The sequence below is a fragment of the Ursus arctos genome, unplaced genomic scaffold (genome assembly GCF_023065955.2).
Source record: "Ursus arctos isolate Adak ecotype North America unplaced genomic scaffold, UrsArc2.0 scaffold_6, whole genome shotgun sequence".
NCBI lineage: Eukaryota > Metazoa > Chordata > Mammalia > Carnivora > Ursidae > Ursus > Ursus arctos.
The window spans coordinates 68035637-68059306 of record NW_026623078.1 but is presented as its reverse complement, the minus strand read 5'-3'; the positions used below and the strand labels follow the sequence as shown (position 1 = coordinate 68059306).

General features: G+C 37.2%; 1 protein-coding gene across 12 annotated transcripts in view; it reads right to left on the bottom strand.

The window, feature by feature from the left end:
- Nucleotides 1-23670, bottom strand: part of COL14A1 (collagen type XIV alpha 1 chain) — a 209472-nt gene that overhangs the window by 173036 nt on the left and 12766 nt on the right. For all 12 annotated transcript variants that reach the window (XM_048212550.2, XM_048212549.2, XM_044382622.3 and 9 more), the window contains exons 2-4: nucleotides 19195-19320; nucleotides 9630-9746; nucleotides 1888-2031 (exon numbers count right to left, since the gene is read on the bottom strand). In XM_048212550.2, coding sequence (XP_048068507.1) covers nucleotides 1888-2031; nucleotides 9630-9746; nucleotides 19195-19282 — 349 coding nt within the window. In that variant the 5' untranslated portion in view covers nucleotides 19283-19320. The remainder of the gene's footprint in view (nucleotides 1-1887; nucleotides 2032-9629; nucleotides 9747-19194; nucleotides 19321-23670) is intronic.

Genomic DNA, 23670 nt, shown 5'->3' with positions numbered 1-23670 from the left:
TTACCCAACTTTCCAATTATATGGTCTCAATAAGATTATTTCAGCAGAGTTAAGCAAGCTGAAAACAACTGAATTTCCTTTGTGTTGTTTTGAATAAATTGCTATTGGTAAAGCTTTTTCAGGTTCCCTGTTTCTTAGGCTGCTCAGTCAATGGACCATTTGGAATAACCAATTGCAATGCATTCAGTCTAAAGTAAAATGTCTCCGTGTCCTTCCACTGCTTCTCATAAACTTTAAGAAGAGTTATTTCGCTTACTCATGTCGGAATGTCAGTGGCCAGAAACAGAAGTGCAGTGCCAATAAAGGCAGACAGAGGCTGATTTATATTGGAAATAACATAAAAACGTTTTCCAGAGCTTCCAGATAATGTGAATCTCAAAAGAGTGTCATGTTTACAACATCTGCACGTCCTACTGACAGGTGGATTTATCAAATGTCTTTGTGTTCAGAAGTTTCAAGAGGTAGCAGGTTAACAAAGTTGGTGCTTTTTTTTTTTAGGTTAAAAAACTCACAAAATTTATTCATAAAACATTACTTAGAAGAGGAAGGGAAAAAAAGGAGAGAGGGGCAGAAAATCCAGCTAGAACCCTGCTGCACACACAGTTCTAGATTCCTGGATAAATCCCAGAGCCTCCCAGATGTGTGGATTAATCTAATGGTAGGATTTGAAAAACTATTGTTATTTGAAATGATGTCCAGAATTTGCTTCAAAATTAGGGCAGAGTGGTGGTGGTGGGGGGATAGTATATAAAACAAGACTGGCCATGAATGGCTAATTGTTGGGTGACTGATGGATACTTAGGGGTTTATTACATTATCCTGCTGATTTTTTGTAATATGTTTAAAATTATCCTTTAATAAATTGGAATTTTTAAAGAGTCTATATTCACAATGAAGTAACACAGGAAGTTAACCAGGACAGGCCTCTTCTGTTTGCACTCACAATACACAAAACTTTGCTGTCCACATATGAATGGCCACTCCCAGGAAGAGGGAGTTGCTGGGGTTTCTGCTCATGAGAATATAAGGTCCACAGGGGCAGTGATCTATCATGTGCCCAGTGCCTAAAATAAGGCCGACACTTAGTAGCCATGCAATATGTAGTTGTTAAATGGGAAAAAAAGAATAAATGAATGAATGAATATCTATCTCCTGAAAGGCAGAAGAATCACAACCCGCAAGAACAACTTTTAAACTCAATATAAGGAAAGGCTTTCTAATGACACGGATTGGGCTATTCTTCCCTTCTTAGAATATCTCTGCATGCCCTGCCTTTCCCTGTCTGCCCAATTTACTATTTGAGAATTGGTTCAAATATGAAGCCATACCCCATCCATTCTTATCCCAGCCCATTATTGGGACAGAGAGAGCGCCTCCCTTCACAGAGCCCTGAATGTATCTCTCTCCCTAATACGTACCATGTTCACAGAGCTGTTTGTCATGGGACCTGGCACATAACAGGCCAACAATAAAAGTCAACTATTAATTATAAGAAAGAATTAAATTCCTTGTTGTATAGATTGTTTAGGTAGAGGCTAGGGCTACTATGGCGCAGGTGTAGGCCCCTGAGTCACTTGGTAAGTATTCACTGAGCACCTATTAGGTACCAGGTAGACGAGATGTCTGGTTAAGGTTCCGAGGACAGTGTGAAGGAGAGCATTTAAAAAGTAAAACTTAGAGGATTTAAGTAGGCATGCAGTGAAACAGGATAAGGGAGGGGCAGAAATGTATTAGTGATGGAAGGAACTCATGGAAGATTTCACTAAATATCTTTCAAGATGTCTTCATTTAAACAATCCAATTTTAACCTATTATATTTACCACAGACTCAAACTCAGAGCTGGAACAGAGTCCCATGGTAGCACTTTAAGGACTGTAAATACGTACTTCTGAATTGACCTTGGACTGGTTTGCTTTCTTTGTCTTTATTGTATGCAATAATTTGAACTGTGTAATTCTGGTCTGGCATAAGACCTTGAATAATTGCTTTAGTTGCAGTGTTCTGGAGATTCAACTGATTGGTTTTGCCACCTATAATAAAACAAAAAGATAAATCAGTACTAAGAAACAGGTTAACTGGATACATTAAGAAAATTTATTAATCAGCAATCAAGATTTTAAAAGGTGAAAACATTTAAAAATATATATAATGGTGCACATGCACATAGTACTTAATTTTAATATATTGTTCTTTCTCATTCTTAGTTGTACTCTTTGCATTAGATAACTTGTCTCATTTAGACAAAACACATCCACAAAAATCTTTCATCATAATGCATTATTGCTTTTATACACTAAGGAAAGCCATAGTACAGGATTAGAAGACAGTAAGCCCTCAACAACAGACGCAGTGTTCAGGAAAAGAATTCCACTTAAAAGTGAAGGGAAAGATACAGGCAAACTGAATGCCATTATCTATGCTGGAATCTATGCTGCTTTGGTCTCTCTAAACTGAGTCAAAACATCCCTAAAGCATTAGCAATTTAATTATCTTAAATCTGAGCATAACTGGCTCAGGATATTGGCGGAATGAATCATTGCCCCACTACTTAAAAGTTAGCTTGGTTCCTGAAAAGATTTCAAACCTCCATTATCTCTCCATCAAATTAGACTGACATCTAAGGCTTTCCTGGAAATGCTGTTGATTAAATATTCAACTTTTACGCAAAATTCCAAATATGCTTTTCTTTTCTAATTTCTGGCAGCAGTTACTAAGTCTGAGAAGAGAAATTTAAAACTTCCGCCCCCACTCACACTAACAGCGAAAAGGATCTGAAATTTGCTGAATGAATTAAACATAACTAAGATTACAATATATTTTAATCATATTTTCATAAAATTAATGATGTTGTGTCTGAAATTTGATGCTGCTATCATCCGTGCTGCCTGCTACTAGAAGGCAGAACTGAGCCTCTTTCTTGACAAAAGCATTTATGTCCAAGATGTTAAACCTGGTTTCGCAAACGTCTATTATTTAAAACTTATCTACTACAAAGTGCACCAAATAATCTTTCTTAACGTGAGTTTCCCTTAAAAAAAAAAGTTTCTTCGAATACTCAGTATTAGAATCTCTCTCTGAGAGGCATAGGTGTATAATTTTACTAAAGGTTTTGAGAATTTTGCAATAAAAAAGCTTTAAACTCTTTAAAATAGGACTTCTTAAATTTCTTTGACCATTAAACCATTTGGTTGTATAACAGCTATTAGCATCTTGCAGATTACCATGGACCTCGCTTTGGGAAAGAATGGTATAAACTGTATTTGAAACATGGGCTAAAATGTCTACATTTTGTGTCTGGATGCATTTATTGCTCTTTTTATTTACTCTACTTATTTTATGCTCGATCAAGTAGATAACAGAGTGTCAACACTGTCTTATTGGTTTGGGTCACTGTAGTAAGGACACTGGGTCCCTGGAAAAAAATTATAACCAGTATTCATGAAGAAATAATTTGCTTTAACTCTCAATTTTTATTTTGTCTCTGGAGGTGTTTAAGTAAGAGTTGGAGGTTTGCTTCGTGGGTGTGCTACAGCAGGGGGGATTGAAGGGTCTGGCTGAGATTTGGTTCGAATCAGTCTTTGAATAAACACCTCATCGTGCAATTGATGGGCCATAGGGTATTTCTATTTTTAACTTTTTGAGGAACCTCCATACTGTTTTCCAGAGTGTCTGCTTTTCATTCCCACCAGTTTTCATTCCCACCAACAGTGTAAGAGGGTTCCCTTTCCTCTGCATCTTTGCCAACATGTTATTTCCTGAGTACTTAATTTTAGCCATTCTGATAGGTATGAGGGGGTATCTCATTGTGGGGTATTTCCTTGATGCGGAGTAATGTTGAACATTTTTTCATGTGTTCGTTGGCCATCTGTATGTCTTCTTTGGAGAAATGTCTGTTAATGTCTTCTGCCCATTTCTTGACTGGTTTATTCATTTTTTGCCTGTTGAGTTTGATAAGTTATTTAGATTTTGGATACTAGTCCTCTATCTGATATGTAATTTGCAAATATCTTCTCCCATTCCTTAGTTTGCCTTTTAGTTTTGTTGATTGTTTCATTCACTGTGTAGAGGCTTTTTATCTTGATGAAGTCCCAGTTCATTTTTGCTTTTGTTTCCCTTGCCTCTGAAGATGTGTCTGCGTATCTAGCAAGAAGTTGCTGCAGCCGAGGTCAAAGAGGTTGCTGCCTGTGTTCTCCTCTAGGATTTTGATGGTTTCCTGTCTCACATTTAGGTCTTTCATCCATTTTAAATTTATTTTTCTGTATGGTGTAAGAAAGTGGTCTAGTTTCATTCTTCTGCATGTCGCTGTCCAGTTTTCCCAACACCATTTGTTGAAGAGACTGTCTTTTTTCCACTGCATGTTCTTTCCTGCTTTGTCAAAGATTAGTTGACCATAGAGTTGTGGGTCCATTTCTGGGTTTTCTATTTTGTTCCATTGAACTATGTGTCTGTTTTTGTGCCAGTACCATACTGTCTTGATGATTACATCTTTGTAATATAGCTTGAAGTCCAGAATTGTGATACCCCCAGCTTTGGTTTTCTTTTTCAACATTCCTTTGGCTATTTGGGGTCTTTTCTGGTTCCATACAAATTTTAGAATTGTTTGTTCTAGCTCTGTGAAAAATGCTGATGTTATTTTGATAGGGATTGCATTGAATGTGTAGACTGCTTTGGGTAGTATAGACATTTTAACAATATTTGTTCTTCCAATCCATAAGCAAGAGATGATTTTCCATTTCTTTGTGTCTTCTTCAATTTCTTTCATAAGTGTTCTATAGTTTTCAATATAAATCTTTTAACTATTTGGTTAGGTTTATTCCAAGGTATCTTATGGTTTTTGGTGCACTTGTAAATGGGATCAATTCCTTGATTTCTCTTTCTGCTGCTTCATTATTGGTGTATAGAAATGCAACAGATTTTTGTACATTGATTTTATATCCTGTGACTGCTGAATTCATGTATCAGTTGAAGCAATTTTTTTGGTGGAGACTTATGGGTTTTCTCGATTGAGCATCATGTTGTCTGTGAAGAATGAAAGTTTGAGTTATTCCTTGCCAATTTGGATGCCTTTTATTTCTTTTTGTTGTCTGATTGCTGAGGTTAAGACTTCCAGTAATATGTTGAACAACAGTGGTGAGAGTGGACATCCCTGTCGTGTTCCTTACCTTACAGGAAAAGCTCTCAGTTCTTCCCCATTGAGGATGATATTTGCTGTGGGTCTTTCATATATAGCCTTTTTGATATTGAGGTATGTTCCTTCTATCCCTACTTTCTTGAGGATTTTTATCAAGAAAGGATGCTGTATTTTGTCAAATGCTTTTTCTGCATCTATTGAGAAGATCATATGGTTCTTGTTCTTTTATTAATGTGGTGTATCACATTGATTGATTTGCAGATACTGAGCCACTCTTGCAGTCCAGGAATAAATCCCACTTGATCTTGATGAATAATCCTTTTAATGTACTGCTGGATTTGATTAGCTAGTATCTTGCTGAGAATTTTTACATCCATGTTCATCAGGGATATTGTTCTGTAATTCTCCCTTTTGGTGGGGCCTTTGGTTGTGGAGTCAAAATAATGATGGCTTCATAGAATGAATTTGGAAATTTTCCTTCCATTTCTATTTTTTGGAACAGTTTCAGAAGAATAGGTATTACTTCTTTAAATGGTAGAATTCCCCTGGGAAGCTATCTGGCCCTGGACTCATTTGTTGGGAGATTTTTGATTACTGATTCAATTTCTTTGCTGGTTATGGGTCTGTTGAAATTTTCTATTTCTTTCTGTTTCAGTTTTGGTAGTTTATATGTTTCTAGGAATTTATCTATTTCTTCCAGATTGCCCAATTTGTTGGCAGATAATTGCTCATAATAGTCTTATAATTGTTTGTATTTCTGTGGTGTTGGTTGTGATCTCTTCTCTTTCATTCATGATTTTATTTATTTGGGTCCTTCCTCTTTTCTTTTTGATAAGTCTGGCTAGGAGCTTATCAAAATTGTTAATTCTTTCAAAGATTCAGCTGCTCATTGTGTTAATCTGTTTTACTGGGTTTTTAAATTTTCTATATCATTCATTTCTGCTCTAATCTTTATTATTGCTCTTCTTCTGCTGGTTTTAGGCTTTACTTGCTGTTCTTTTTCCAGCTTCTTTAGGTATAAAGTAACATTGTATATTTGAGACTTTTCTTGCTTCTTGCGGAAGGCCTGTATTGCTACATACTGCCCTCTATGACTGCCTTTGCTGCATCCCCAACGTTTGGACTGTTGTATTTTCATTTTCATTTGCTACCATGTATTTTTTAGTTTCTTCTTTAATTTTCTGGTTAACCCATTCATTCTGTAGTAGGATGCTCTTTAACCTCCATTTGTGATCTTTCCAAATTTTTTCTTATGGTTGACTTCAAGTTTAATAGCATTGTGATCTGAAAATATGCATGGTATGATCTCCATCTTTTTGTATGAGTTGAGGCCCAATTTGTGACCCAGTATATTATCTATTCTGGAGAATGTGCCATGTGCACGTGTGAAGAATGTGTATTCTGCTGCTTTAGGATGAAATGCTCTGAATATATCTGTTAAGTTCATCTGCTCCAGGGTGTTATTCGAAGCCATTGTTTCCTTGTTGATCTTCTGCTTAGGTGGTCTGTCCATTGCTGTGAGTGGGGTATTAAGGTCCCCTACTATTATTGCATTATTATCAATGAGTCTCTTTAAGTTTGTTATTAATTGATTTAATATTTGGCTGCTCCAAGTTGGGGGCATAAGTATTTGCAATTGTTAGATCTTCTTGTTGGATAGACCCCTTTATTATGATACAGTGCCCTTCTTCATCTCTTATTACAGTCTTTGGTTTAAAATCTAGTTTGCCTGATATAAGGATGGCTACTCTTTCTTTCGATGTCCGTTAGCATGATAAATTGTTCTCCACCCCCTCACACTTTCAATCTGTGTTTTTGGGTCTATAAGTCTTGGATAAGCAGCATATCGATGGGTTTTGTTTTTTTATCCACTCTCATACCCTGTGTCTTTTGATTGGGGTTTTTAGTCCATTTATAGTCAGAGTAATTATTGATAGAAATTAATTTGGTGCCATGGTATTACCTGTGAAATTGCCATTCCTGTAGATTATCTCTGTTCTTTTCTAGTCTTTGTTGCTTTTGGTTTCTCTTTCCTGCTCAAAGGGTCCCCTTTAATATTTCTTGCAGAGTTGGTTTGGTGTTCCTGAACTCCTTTAGTTTTTGCTTGCCTTGGAAACTTTTTATCTCTCCTTCTATTCTGAATGACAGCCTTGCTGGATATAGTATTCTTGGCTGCATTTTTCTTCCCATTCAGCACATTGAATATATCATGTCACTCTCTTCTGGCCTGCCAAGTTTCTGTGGACAGATCTGCTGCTAACCTTATGTTTACCCTTATAGGTTAAGGACTTTTGTCCCTCACTGTTTTCAGAATTCTCTCTTTATCTTTGTATTTTGCAAGTTTCACTATGATATTTCTTGGTGTTGACCTTTTGGGTTTTGTATAAACAGCTCCAGCCTCCACTCTCTCCTCCTCTCTCCCTCTCTCTCTGTCTTCTCTCTGCAAAAAGGGCTTCCTTCCCTCCGTGGCACCACAGCTTTTCTCTCCCCCAATTCACATCTCTGAACTCACATCTGTCATGTTCTCTCCCTCTAATTGTGTAGATTGTTTTCTTAATCCTCAGATTGATTTCCTGGTTGTTCAAAATGATTTGCTTTTTGATCTAGCTGTGTTCAAGGGATGAGGTAAGTTCAGGGTCCCCCTACTACTCTGCCATCTTAACTCTCTCCCTAGGAATCTCTTAAACTTGAAAGAGTTTTCCTATGATGGCTTATTTCAGAACACAAACTGCATTTTCAGAAGTCAAAGTTATTTCAAAATTGGGCCATACTTCAAAAAGAAAATTCTGAACCAGGCTTGAGAACGAAATATTGCTTTCTGCAAGAGCATCATTTCTGTGAGCCAACATGAGTAAAGTTGGCATCAGTATCACTGAACCATTCTAAGGAGTCTGTTGGTAATATCTGTTAATAATCTTCTGGAAGTTTCCTTTTCCATGGCCAAGCAAGAAGCCAGGTGTTTCAGCTGCTTGCTTTGTTTGAGATTTTAAATCGACCACTGGGTAAGATGTCCACAATTATAAACAACGGGGCATCTGTCAGTCTTACTAAATGAGTTGGGAAAAGGACTTCAACAGCAAGGAGCCCGGGTCCATATAACCATCTTTATCACCAATAAAGAGGAAAAATTATTATAAGTATATAAATATATATATATGTGTGTTATACAAATATATGCTATTATTAAATATTTCTTACAGACTATGTGAAAATAGATCCTAGGAAAGGAAATGAGATCTGAGAGACATACTCAAATCATCTTTATATCAATCACGGGTAATATTATTAAGCCCTGACTATCTGGCAGTCACTGTTCTAAGTGCTTTACCTTTATAAATTCATTTAGTCCTCACAAGAAGTGCTTCCCAAATTTAACATGCGTAGGAGTCATCTGGGGATCTTTGTAAAGATCAGATGCTGATTCAGCAGATGGGAGGTGGGGACCAATATTCTGCATTTGCTCTCAGCTAATACTTGTGCTGATTCTCAGATCACATTTTGAGTTCCAAGCCTTACAACTCCATGAGGTGGGGACTAGTGCTGTTTGTGCATTTGACATAAGAAGAAACTGGAGAACGGAGAGGTTATATAACTCGCCCAAACGACATTTCTTATACACCACAGAACCAGGTGTGGAGCTCAAGCAGTTCATGTTGTTGACCCTCTCTTTGTCTCCATGACCCTGTGTAAAGTGGCAATTCCTCTCAATGCTTTGTATTGTTTTATTGATCATATTTGTATAATAAAAATATAAAATAGAAGAAAGAAAAAAATTCAACCAAAATTTAATTTTTTTTAAAGATTTTATTTATTTATTTGACAGAGAAAGAGACAACCAGCGAGAGGAACACAAGAAGGGGGTAGTGGGAGAGGAAGAAGCAGGCTCCTAGCAGAGGAGCCTGATGTGGGGCTCGATCCCAGAATGCCGGGATCACGCCCTGAGCCGAAGGCAGACACTTAACGACTGCGCCACCCAGGCGCCCCTCAACCAAAATTTAATTTAAAAAATTTTGCGTAACTACTTTATCTTCATGATCACTAAATCCAACTTTTACTTTTCTTGTTTTATCACTTATTTTCACAATGTCTACTTAATTTTATCATTTTAATATATAATTGCTGAATAATATACTATCAAGCTAATAAATCATAATTTACTCAGCTGGTCACAAGCGTTGGCCTTCCAGTTGTTCTGTATTCTTTTTAAGTGTCAACAGACAAAAAGTATTCATACTATGTTGAAACAGAGGTAGTGAAGATTTTAATAGTCTGGAGATTTCTCCTGAGGAGAATTATGGTGAGCCCAAGAGTGACTCTTTAGACTTTAGGAACATTATTTCCTTGATTAGAGGGTAAGATTTCAAGTCCAAATATTAAATTTAAAAAAACAAACAAACTTTCAAATGCTTTTAAAGCAACACTCAATACTTCACATATTTAGTTATCTATGTGTAGAAAGTTGCTAATACTCTAGAAAATACAATCAACTGTTTTTACCTGAAGCTGGAGTCACGAGAAGTTTGTATCCACCAAATTTCCCCCGTGGAGCCTTCCATGAAATCTGTATACTGTCATGAGATAATACATTATATCTTAACCGTGTGGGTGGAGCCACTGCAAAGGAGACAAACATTGTTTAAATGTTGAAACATTTAAGCTGCCATTAAACTGAAGCATCAACGTCATGAAACAAAAACACATGACATCATCAGTCTCAACATATGCTCTTTCTATAACCCCATTAATGAATTAATCAGTTTGCACAGTGATACAAACCCAAGAGCATCTGTTTCTTACTCAAGAGATAAGCATTTATCAAATAGTACTGACCTTGTGACAAAGACCTATGACTTAGAGTTAAAATTTAAAACTCTAGTTGAGTTTAAATTGAAGCCAATCTTGTAAAATGTGTTCATTATGTTACAAGGATGATTTTTTTCCAACTTGGAACATGTAAGCTTTTATAATCTACTCTACTAGGACCTGTTTTGTGCCTTTAGGGTTTTTTCACTTTAGTAATCCAATATTTTTAATGATAAGGTCATTAAAGAAGGCTATTATGGATGTATTATAGTAATAAGATCTTCATTTAAAAACATTTGAGAAAGAGATTATAAAGGACCAAAATAAAAAGGACCAAATAAAAGATAATTATGTTTTATAAAGTATGATCCATTCTTGAAGTGTAGCTGATTTATATCTTTCAGAAAGATACACAGCATATGGTCATAAGTCATGCCAGTACCTTTAATATTTTCTGATAGTCCAAAAATGGGGAGGTCTATATTACTTCTTGTCTATGTCATTCAAATTTCATGTTTTTTCATTTCAAAAACATGTTTTTGGAAACCTACATCAGTGTTCCAGAATTTCAAAAGAAATACTTTAAGAAGATTTTAATTACTGAAATTAGTTTGTCAAAAATGCAAAGCTTACATGTAGCAGAAAAGCTAGCATTTACTACCCACCCTTATCCCTGCCTTTCTTTCTCACTTTAGGAAACAGAAAGAGGGGGAGGAAACGAACATTCTCCTTCATAGGTATGTAACACAATATGGGGTTTGGGCATTAATTTGATTTCAGTTCTGTCACTTATCAGATAAAGAAACTTGAGTGATTATTTTTTCCAAAACGTGATTTTTAGAAAAAGTGGTCTGTAAATGTTTGCTCCTCTTGCCTTTACTCCATCTAAGGGGTGATCTCAAAAGCTCATTTAATTCTTACAAAAATACAGTGCCATCCTGATTTTATATTTAAGGGAACCAAAGAGAAGCTAGTGACTTGTCCAAGTTCACATACTAGTGAATGACAATCCGTGATCCCAAGTGAAATGCTCTGTTTCTTCGGCAGAAAAGCCATATTAAAAAGGTACCCTTCATTGAGATAGATGAATGAGTAACTTAACTCCTTTACAAATTATCCACTCATTCAAAATCGATAAGCAGTGAAGATCACAATCTTAAGAGTAGGTATTCTCTTTCTGTTGCCCTTTGCTACCTTTTAGTAGAGAATGCTAGTCACGCCAAAAAAAAAAAAAAAAAAATTAGCTCCCCATTCTCAATTTGACATGAATGGAAGAAAGAGTTGACATTTCTCTCATTATGGGAAAAGATGGTTTATCATAAGAATAACTATTTTGAAATTCAAGAGGAAGAAGAACTTAACATTGGATGAACAGCAAAACTATTACTATTTTGCTTAGTCTAGAACTTGGTGAGAATAACCTATTTATAGGTAGGCTCTTTTTTTATATATTTTTTATTCATTTATTTGACAGAGAGAGAGAGCACAAGCAGGGGGAGCAGCAGGCAGAGAGAGGGGGAGAAGTAAGCTCCCTGCTGAGCAGGGAGCCTGACTTGGGGCTTGATCCCAGGACCCTGGGATCATGACCTGAGCTGATGGCAGATGCTTAACTGACTAAGCAACCCAGGTGCCTGTATAGCTAAGCTCTTATTACTTATGGAAGAACATTTAAAATAAGAATTCAGCCATTTTAAACAATATATGCAGTTTCTCTCCTAAATCTTGCCAGTGGTATTGTAGGTATCATTGGCCAAACTTATTACGAAGTTCTGCATGACTGTCCCGGTGAAAGACAGCTGACATGCCTGGGAACCATCAAGTGGAAAAGTACAACAAACAGGATGGAGGATGCAGTCTAGACTGTTGCAAGAGGATCAACCCATTCTGTCAGTACCCCAGGTGTGGTGACTTCTCAAGGAGGACAAATAAGTCAACAACATTCAGAATTCCTAAGTTAAAGATTAGAAATCGTTACAACATTTTCTACCCAGGCTACTCTTCTTTAAGGATTTTATTTATTTCTTTGAGAGATAGAGAGAGACAGAGAACGAGCAGGGGGGATGGTCAGTGGGAGAGGGAGAAGCAGACTCGCCACTGAACAGGGAGCCCAACTCCGGACTCGATCCCAGGACCCCGGGATCATAACCTGAGCTGAAGGCAGACGCTTAACCAACTGGGCCACCCAGGCGCCCCACCAGGCTACTGTTCTTTAAATGTGGTCTGAGTTTACAGCCCTGCCACATTTCTTTAGTCAATAGCCATAGCCATCTGAAGCCCCAAGAGAAAGTGATGAGGATAACAATGAGCATGCTCCAATGCCACGGATCATGCCCAGACAATACAGATGGTGCTCCAGACCCAGAACGGCATTGACTTCCATTGAACTACTCATGGAAACACAGTGTCAAGCAAATGCAACCACTAAATCCATCAGTGTTCAGCTTTTTAAACGATTTACAAATGATGCATATGACTACAGTCCCATCACGACTGCTAGCAAAAAGCAATACCACCGTTCTCTTCTATCAACAGACTACATCTATTGACAACATAAGCAAAAATACTCCCACAATCCATAAAAGAAAATCTTGGTTAGACACAAAGTTCCCATTTCCTTTCGTTTTTTGCCTTTAGGGGAAAAAGAGTGAACAGAAAAAATGCTAGTCAAGAAAGAAGGAGGCATGAGGTCAATAGTTTCGAACTTCCAAGTTAGCTCCTTTTTCTCTGTATGGAAAAAAGACATTGGGACTTGTGTCAGAGCAAAGGGTAGCCAAGATTGACAGAAATGCTATAAATGCAGTGCAGAAATCACTGCTCTTATCTCATGAAACAAAAAGTTGGGTATATTTGATGCCAGACCCCTGATTTTTCTTCTTGCAAAAGCACAAAGGAGGTGCTTCTACACATACACTTAACTTCCAGGAATAATTACAAATGCTGATGTGAATCCGACTCAGAATTTAATTCAGATTAGTTAAAATCCTAAGCTTTTTAAGAAGACAAAAAGAAGTGTAAAGTTTGATTTCTAGCCCACACCAAGAACCCAGAGCAAGCCAACCAACTCATTCCTTGCGTGCTGAAGCCAGGCTTCCTGTGTGGGATTGGGCCAAATACATTTGTGAATATGTGTGTTTCATCACGAAGGGGAATTGAGGAGGAAGAAGAGTGTCCATTCCTTATTTTCCTCTCTACTGCAGGGTTAGGCTTGTTACTGAAAGTATAGGGCTGTTTTTGTTTTGTTTTGTTGTGGGTGGGGTTTGTTTTTTTTTTTTTTTTTTGAGAGAAGTTTTTTAAACCCCAGAATTTCACTACAATTATTCTCACAGAAATCAAATCTTGCAGGCAGAAAATGAATGTTTACATGATTTAATGAAGCCTCACTGTTATCAGTAGGCATTTGGGAAATTTTATTTCATAATGTGACTATTAAGGGTTAATTTTCCATCCTTCACTCCCTCCCTTCCCCGCCTCCTTCTCTTTCTTTTTTGCTTTTCTTCCTTTCTTTCACTTCAACTAAACAACTGAAAACTTGCTGTTTTGACATTTGACAACCTATGCAAAGATTTTTTTTTTTTAGAAAGTCTGTGCATATGTGTTGGTGGGGAGGGGAAGGAAGGGCAGAGGGAAAGGCAGAAGGAGAAGGAGAGACAGAATCTTAAGCAGGCTCCACGGCCAATGTGGAGCTCAACTTGGGGCTCGGTCTCACCACACCAAGACCATGACCTGAGCTGAAATCAAGAGTCAGTCACTCAACCGACTGAACCAGCCAGGTGCCCCCCAAAGACTTATTTCAAATAAAATATTTTCATTAATTTCCTGAAACACTACCCTTTATACAGGAATACGGAAATGAAGATCTGTTCTTCACTACCCATGATCACCTTCTGTCTGCCTCTTCTAGTACCACTCTGGTTTCTTCCCTGGGACAATGCTCCTTCTGCACTGCATGGGGCCTCAGCTGTGCTATCAGCCATATTCCCCTGGGTAAGAAAATAACTCAAACTGGGCCTGGAAGACTCTCCCAAGAATCTGAAACTTGTGTCCAGCAGTGGAAGGAAGGAAAATAGGCCATTATTTCATTGCAATGACATGCCCTAAAAAAAATGGTCACTGATTCCTAGAAGTATTATCCAGGGTGTTCCTAGGATCCCATCTTTTTCAAAGCTTTATTATTTAACTTTTACTTTAATGATATGAGCCACTTCGTTACCTGCCAGTAAGTGTGTATATGTATATACATATATATATATATGCTTCAATTGGCCAGAAAAAGTTTCTTTTATTTGCAACCAAAAACCTCTAACTGATCAAGATGGAGTAGTATGGGCAGTGAGAACACGTTCTCTTTCAAGACGTGGTTTTGGGTGCAGTATCAATAGAACAACCTCTTATATTTATTAAGTAAATGACCTTTAAGCAGCAGAGAAGTATTTGGGTTATTTTCCCAAGGAATCTAAAAACACCCAAACAAACAACAAAAACCTTGGCTTTTTATCTCATTTTTCAATTAAATGCACTGTCCCGGGGCGCCTGGGTGGCTCAACTGGTTAAGGGTTGACTCCCAATTTTGACTCAGGTCATGATCTCAGGGTCCTGGGACTAAACCCAGCATCAGGCTCTGCGCTCAGCGGGGAGTCTGTTTGAGGATTTCTCTCCCTCTGCTCCTCCCCTCTCTCATTCTCTCTCAAATAAATAAATGAATCTTAAAAAAAAATGCATTGCCCAATGTTCTATAAATAGGAGAACTTAAAATATGAGAGAAATTTACTGTGGGATATACTGGGGGGTTCTTTTTATCTTGCTTAAAACCTACTATGTTTCATTTCATGACCCATTATAAAGATGCTGAAAAGAGCAGTGAAGAAAATATTTTCAACTGTCCAAATATGTTGACTACTACTAACAACAAAAAATATGTGTAAATTTCTTAACACAGAGATCTTTATAAAGTTAAATCTAGCTCTGATGCAAAGTCTCCAATTTTATATGCTTTGAGGTTTTTAAATGACAGTTACTTTACCTTCAGTGGTTTCTGCTTATAACCATCCAAAACAAATATGGCTGTAACCCAGTGCAGATTTACTATGAAATACTGAAAAGTTTTAGCCCTACCATTCTGTCATGTAATACACATTTTTTTTCCTTACAGCCAACACAACAATATGTTTTCGGTGTTCCAGTTCATTTAACAACTTGTCTTGAAAAGAAGATGCTGGAATAATCTAGGTATAAACAGCAATTTTTGAGCCAAAGTGGGTTCATGTTCTCTGGAGAGGGAAAGTTCTTCAGCAAGAATTACTTGGAGAGACTAAGTGGTGGCATATTTTGTTGTTTAAGCAGTTTAAGAGGGGAAAGTTAATTTCCTGTATGCCTTTTAATACTGACTGTATTAGTGGCTTACAACAACAGAAATGTATTATCTTACAGGTCTGAGGGTCAGAAGCCTGAAATGGATCTCACTGGGCTAAATCAAAGTGTAGGTAGGTAGGGTTGCAGTCCCTTTTGGAGGCTCTCAGAGACAATCCATTTTCTTGCCTTTTCCAGCTTCTAGGGGATTCCGACATTCCTTGACTTGACTCCCCTTTCCATCTTCAAAGCCGTCAATAGCTGGCCAAGCCTTTCTTACATGACTTCACTCTGATGTTCGTTCCTCAGCCTCCCTCTTCCATATTTAAGACCCCTGTGACTGGGTCCAAATTGGACTCACCTAGGTAATCCAGGATAATCTACCTGTCTTAAAGACAGCTGATTAACAACTTTCAGCTCATCAGCAATCTTAAGTTCCCCTTTGCCATATAATATGGTGTATTTACAGGTTCTGGAAATTAAGATGTGTGCGTCTTTGTGAGCACATTATTCTGCCTACCACACAACCTTTTCTTTTCATTTCGTGAATACATGTGACTCCACAATGTTTGTAAGAATATAAAGTTTGGGAGTAATTTGTGTCGGCTAGCAAGTCAACACACCTGCCATTAGCAAAGTACTGTATTGAATGTCAAACACATTCACATGTGGCTTTGCAAATTAGTGTCAAAATTGGCCAAGCCGTAAGAACTCACTACTATGTCTGCTTTAAAAGTAGAAAATCAAGGGCACCTGACTAGCTCAGTCAGGAGAGCATGTGACTCTTGATCTTGGGGTTGTGAGTTTGAGCCCCATGTTGGGTGCAGAGATTACTCAAAAATAAATAAATTTGAAAAAAATTAAAAGTAGAAAATCAATCAGGGGCACCTGGCTGGCTAAGTCGGTAGAGTAATAGACTTTTGACCTCGGGGTTTTAAGTTCGAGCTCCACGTTGGGTATAGAGACTACTTAAAAATTTTAAAAATCTCTAAAAAAGTAAAAGCAGAAAAGTAATCAAATAAAGCAATTCACATTCTTTATTCTCTGCTCAAAATCAGTACATAAACGGTGTCATGGTAGATAGAAATAAGATTCAGTTTCTCAAATGTCTTACATACTTTCCTAAAAGCCAAAGAAGTTCATGACATCTGAAGCCTTTTCTTACTAGGATTTCCTCCCCATGTGCCCACCATCTTCCTTTTTGAAAGTTTCTCTGGTCTTCACTTCTAGGCCACTACATTCCCCTGACCCTCTTTACAATTGCTTTTTTGACAATTCCAATCATCCTTTTTCTCCTTTAACTTCTTAACTGTTGATATCCGCCATATTTCATCCTCACTTCTCTCCATCGGGCCATGCCTTTTTGGTTCACCTCTGAGACCTCAAAGGTCCCTATCAGCTAACCTCCAAGCACAAAACAATTCAGATATATTCCATGCCCTCATCTCTTTCACCTAAGCTCCAGACCACCCACTACCCACCAGCCATCTTGTCTTGAATGTTCCACAAGCACTCGAAGTTTCCATATATGTGTCTAAGACTGACCTCATCATTTTCAGCTTAAACTTGCTTCATTGCTTATTCTTTTATTTTTTTTAAAGATTTCTTTATTTGAGAGAGAGAGAGAGAAAGAGAGAGCTTGCACATGCACAAGCAAGGGGAGGGGCAGAGGGAGAGGGAGAGAATCTCAAGCAGACACATGATCTCATGACCCCAAGATCATGGTCTGAGCTGAAAGCAAGAGTCGGACACTTAACTAAGCCACCCAGGTGCCCTGTTTATTCTTAATCTCTTCAACAAATGTATACTGAGGCATTGTTCTGTATCAGAGATACAGACACTAAGAAGAGAACTACCGTTTTAATGAGCGTAGGTAGACAAACAACCACGACACAAAGATACAAAAGCAACAATAACACAGGGGTCAGAATTAAAGGCCCCATCTACTCAGTTCTCAAGCAAAAAGCCTTCGAGTCATCTTCGACATTTCCCTTTCACAACTCCCTCCACATCTAATCAGAAAACAACATCTATCCCTTCTACCTCTGAAATGTTTCTTGGATTCATTCCCTTCTCTCTATTCTCCTACCTGCTCAGGCCCACAACAGCTATTTTACAGAGAAGCCAGTATAGTCTTCTGATGGTCTCTCTTACTTTACTTACTCCTGTTCCCCAAGCCCCTTTGGTCCCAAATACGAGTATCAGCAATATTGCTCTCAGAGTCTCTTTAAGAAACAGAGCTGTTTAAAATCCTCCACAGCCTGGCTTCAGTATGCCTTTCCGTCTTTGTCTTTCACTACACCCCCCAGCCCGCCAAAACTTGTATGGTGATTTATCAGCCTACACGTCTGTCTCCTAAGCTGCTCGAAGACAAACAGTGAAATTTGACTCATTTTGTATCGTGAACCTGACACACAGGGCGTGCCCCATAAATATTCATTTAAAATGGAATTTGGTCAATGGCATCCCCAAAAGTATCCCAGAAGCGCTCTCTGTATGATCAGTTACTCTACAAATAGCCATTTCTGAATTAAGTTACACTAAGATGGCAGCTCTGAAGGGCTTCGTGACTTGCCTGCCCTTTGTTCCAAAGGATATGTGTCTTGTATCCCACAGTTTAGATAGTAAGTTATCTGGGATTTCTAGTCTCACTTCCAAAAGCTTTCTTGTATTAATGTAAACAGGGGAAGCAGAATTTGTCTGTCCAACTGTTTCCTGTGTGTTGCATGAAGCAGTTGGAAATATGGCTTTAACACTATTTGAACATGCAAAGGGTCAAGTTCCATGCTTTTCCAAACAAGCATGCCTCACTTTAAGGAAGCAGGGTGTGGTGGTTCTTAACATTTGACTTTTCTATAACCGTAAATTCCAAGCCTCAGACGTGAATACTCCTACAATAACTTTCTTTATCACATGTACATACATTTCCTTGCTAAATGGATGAATGACTATTTCAGCACCAACATTTCTGTGCCTGCAAGCTTATCGTGTTTACCTAGTAATGGAGTTTTGCCTACTTACACGTGTCGTGCACTTACTTCAGAGGTTAGCACGCCTTTTTGCAAAAGGCCAGATAATAAATATTTCAGGCTCTGTGGGCTAGACAGTGTCTGTCACAACTACTCGACTTTGCAATGTGAAAGCAGGCATAGACATATGTAAACAAATATCTGCATTCCAATAAAACTCTAATGACAAAAACAAGCAGTGGGTCAGATTTGGCCCATAAATGGTAGTTCACCAATCCTACCATATTTTATAAAAATGAGTGGGAATTGAGAATAAAAATGCAGATTCCAGTAATACAGAGAGTAGATTTCAAAAACGAAGCTCAATGAAAACAAAGCTAGAAATCATTGGAAATGCTTACAATGGCATATCAGCGGCCTCTGTCAGGCTTTTAGTAACCTTTACACTATGTGCTAGTTCTTAAAGAAAGGAACAAAATAATAAAGACCAGGAATGAAGTGGTAGGAATATTTTGTAGACACTCTATTTAAGAGATAAGGCGTGACTGGGGTACATACACACACCCATTATAGCTCCTCATTAATGGAACAGACTTTGCAGCATGCAAATTTGACTTTTCCTAATTAAATCTGCACAGGCTCTTCAGAAGCATGTGAAGAATGAGTTGCTTAACAAACCACCACAAAATTACTATGCTCAGCCACTGGTGAGGACTTAACCCTCAGCAAAGTTGCGGCATATTTCAACAAGATAAACAGCCAGTAAACTGAGTATAAGCCAACATATGACCCTGCCTAGAAATACAGTAGAACCAATGAAACACTAGTAGGGTAAATAAAATAAAATAAAATAAAATAAAATAAAATAAAATAAAATAAAAATAATCAGAACCAATGTAGCTTGAATCCCAGACCCTAAGGATTATCTTAAAGTTTTACGTTACCTTGACCCTGGACAATGGTGCAAAAATAAGCAATTGCCAGCAGAGCTGGAAACAGCCAGGATTGCATGTTGCACTGAAAAATCTTCATTTTATCCTCTGCTTTTCACATGGGACGCAGCAGCAGTCCTGGAAATCGAGAGCACAGGAAGGTTTTGAGAAGCGTGAAAATGAAGTATATGTAGTCATCTAGGACAGACGAACAAGCCAGCATGGATTAGTAATGTCAGGAAGCAATTCATTCCCTAGGGCACCATATATTTCACTCTGAAATATAAACTGACAAAGAAAATTTCTTGAGAAGATGCTGCAAATGGAGAGAATGATCTGAAATATTCAGGAAAATAACTTCAGAAAGTTCTCTGTGACTCTTTGTAAGGCATACATTGCACAATGAATTTTCCAAATGGATAAATTCCAAAGGTTTTCCTGAAATGACCATTGTCATCAGACAATCACAATTTCCTTGACAGTAATGTGCTCCTCCAGTATTTTTCACATAAAGTCAAAAGTCCTACTATTGTCTTCTATTGCCTACAAAGTAGTTGATATATGGGACGTTTCCTCTGGTAATCAAAAAGAATTTGAAAAGCCGCTTTGTGCTAATATGAAATCACTATTCTGCTTCTATTTCACTGGGTTGAGAAATCCACAATCCTTTCATCTTTTCTTATAACCTTTTTTTTCTCTTATGTGTGAATTTAAAAACAAGTCCAAGGTTTTCTTTTTCATGAGGAGATCAATGAAAGAAAAACTATAAGAAAAAGAGAGAGAGATGAAAAGGGAAAAAAGGTAGGAGAGGAAGAAAAGGGAGGGAGGAAAAGAAGAAGCACAGAGAGAGAGGAAGCAAGGGTGACTGGCTGGTATTAATTGATGAGTCCAGTCTACAAATTGGTGACCACAACTCTATTATAAGCCATTACCGAGGAGAAATTCTGAGTCCTTTCACAGAGAGTAAAAAAAACATCTCAAAACTTTTCTTCTACCCAGGCCATTTTTTCATACATTCATACATTCATTCATTCATTCATTCATTCATTCATTCTCCATTATTGTTTCACAAAGGATCTGAGGCAAATTTCAGATAAATAGCAAATAATGTCTTTAGTACGTCCACTAACTATTTGGGCTATATTTAATTACAAAATTTATTAGTACAGAGTTGTGTGATCTCTCAACTTAGAACATATCTTTCTTGGTTATAGCTCTATTATCAGTATTAAAGTGCTGTGTTTCTGACTTCTTCTCTCCCTCCAGAATGGAGAATCTATGTATTTGTCCACTCTGCAGTTTTTTTGAGAACAAGTTTTTTTTTTTACTAGTCAAAATTATGTTTCGTTTTTTTTTATTTATTTCTACACCTATCATAAGGAATTGCTTCTTTTCGCTTTTCTGCTTTTATTGTTTTATTTGCTTTTTATCATTCTTGGTAATTTTTTTTGTTGAATCTTTAATTAATGTAATATTATTCTTTATTTCAGGCTGGTAACTTTCCTCTGATTATGCTTTGGCCACATCATATAAGCTTTAATTTCTTTTTTAACTGAAGAGTTATCTCAGTGAATGTAGCAAAGTGTAAGTCTGTGAACTCTCAAAGCAATATGACTGAAGCACTTAAACCTCTGAGATCCTGGTGTTATTCCAGAGTAATACAGTGTCTCCAGAGGAATAAATAATTGTATTTCCTTCAAGCAATCATTCAAAAAAAAATTGGGGGCAAGTACTTTTTTTTAGTACCTAATGACAGTCTTGTGTGCGACTCTGTTGCAAGGCCAGTAAAAGGGAGGTCTGTAAGCTTTGATAGTCATATAAATAATCAAGTTAAGAGTCTATCACAAAAATTAAAGAAGGTACTCAATTGTATCTAGAGACCCCAAAAATATATTCCTCTATCATCTTACCATAGTTACAAAACGCTAATCACAAAAAAATATCTCCTTAGATTAAGACACTCACATACTGGCAACTCCTTAAAATTCCTAACCGAATAGGCAATACATTGAGTGCCTATCCTACAAGAATAAGCAATACATTAAGGGATTAACATATGTGTTTATTTTATATATATTGAGCCTGTTAGCTTGGGTTGATTCACTGCAGATTAGTAAACCAACCATTTGTCACAACACACAGGAAGTTGGGCAAATGGTGAATAAATTTTGATGAATTAGAGGAAAGACCCTAAGGCATATATAGAACCCTCCCTCTACAGAGGCAAAAAGAACAAGATTAGGTGGATTATCCAGAGGGATGTGAGTAGCAGTTATGTAGACAGGAGGCATGAATACAGAGGATTTGAAAAGATACAGGAGTGGACTTCAACCCTATTGCAACCAAGAGATCAACAAACCTGCCAGTCACCCAGAGAGCTGACCACTACACCCCCAAAAAAAACCATACCAGCAGAAGCACTCTCTCACCTCAAATAAATATTCTAAGATTTTGTACCCCAACACTATAACCATAGGTTTCAACCAGAACAAGACAAAGAAAAGAAGTAAGGAAACAGGCCACATTTGTGTTTCCGGCATACACTTCAATCAGGGTACTTCTATCAGATACCACGTGATAGTATTTTAATATAGGAGAAACCACAATCCCAAAAGCCTTTCTCTGTTCTCTTCAAAATACTACAATTCCTGGGTCCAGGTGTATTGAAGCAATAAATAACATAACACATTGGAAGTTAATCTGCATCTCATAAAATTTAATTTTAATTAATTAACTATTTCTACCCTACTCTTGGTAATTTTTTTAAAAAAACAGTATTATTTACATGGAAAAAATTATAGCCATAGCTTATCTTTAAATCTTCCTTTTTATTGTTTACTTTAAATTAGGATGAGTAATACCATATTGAGAGAAGTGGAATTTTCGTTTTCCCAAGGTTTTCTGCCAAGTCTCCAAATTTTTGGACAGTAAAATAGGGGCAAGAAAAATCCCAATTCCTATTAAAGTGCCATGAGATACTTTAACATTTACCAAAATGTCAAAGCCTAATTTGTTGAAACTTTGCCCAAAATCCTGCCCAAGACAAATAACTCTGCCTTAATTTTTTAGTTGTTGTTTAAAAACATATTAAAAATGGTTACTTAGTTCTAAGTTCACAAGGTATAAACCCAATTTGGGGAAAGTGGATAATGTTTAGTACAAGTTTTCTCAAAACACTGCCATAATGTCGTAGTCAGTAGTTTGAAACTATCCTTGTTAGGAGTAATTTGCCCTTCTTCTACTTCTTGTGTTTGTTTTATTTAATGTCATTTGTATAGTTGAGTTTAATAAGGAGCACAGGTCCTGGGTACAGCCAGTTTTATCAAAATCCCTTAAAACATTTATTCTGAAGTTCTTGTAAACCACTCGTACATATACGCAAACACTTGCACAAACTTACACACACATATACATTCAAATCTTGGATAATGTTCTATTCAATGAGTGCTGACTTACAAACACAAAAACAAAAAGAACTATGAACCTAAACAAAATTGTTGCTAGCCATCTGTCAAATGGCCTTGAGAGAATGTGTTATTCGTAGTATTAGAAACCAAAGCTCTCTACTTGGTACTAAGGAAAATACAAAACTTCATACTATATAATCCCTGCCCTCAGGGATCTCACTATTTTATTGAAAAGAAAGATCACAAGCAAATACATTGCAACACTACATAAAATAAGTGTGAAATAGAACAAAGAGTTAGCACGAAGTGGTGGTGTAAATAGAAAACTGGGAGTTTAGGAAGTCAACCTGCCAATAATTTGTTAGGGGTCCTTGGCTCACTGGTTTAACCACTCTGACTTGGTTTCTTTACACAAAATGTGCAAATTAACATCTACCTTATCCAGTGATTGAGGTAATGCAGATCATGTACTTAGAACACAGGTAGCTCTCAAAAAGTTCCAACTCATTCCATGTTAACAACGGGTTGAGGGAACACGAAGGATAAGGGGATGATAACAATCAATAAACTTGCTACTTGAGTAGATGCTAACGGAGGAAGGAAATGCAAGAAGTCTTTATCTACCCCATCATATTAAGGTGGTGGAACTAACTTGGTAAAACGGTTAGGCAAAAACTGAAGACTCAGATAATGAGAGAGACACAATTATTTGCATGGGTGAACTGCTTTAAACTTTTCAAAAATACATTCCTACCCATATTTTATCATTTTCCAGAAGACAGATCTATATAGATTCAAAATAATCAACCATATGAGGACATAGAAGATTTGACTTAAGAGCAACTCATAGACTTAAAAAAAAAAAAAAAAAGACTTAGCAGTTCTAGTTGACAAGTTGATGCAAAGAAGATTTAAAAGAATTGGGGATGTTTAAGCATGTTTTAAGCCCAGGAAAAATAAGATTCAGAGGCACATGATGAATGTCTTCAAATATTTGAAGAGCTTTCATGTGGAAAATAAACCAAGATATTTCGTGCAGCTTCTGCAAGTCAACCTTGAATCATTGGACTGACCCACAGAG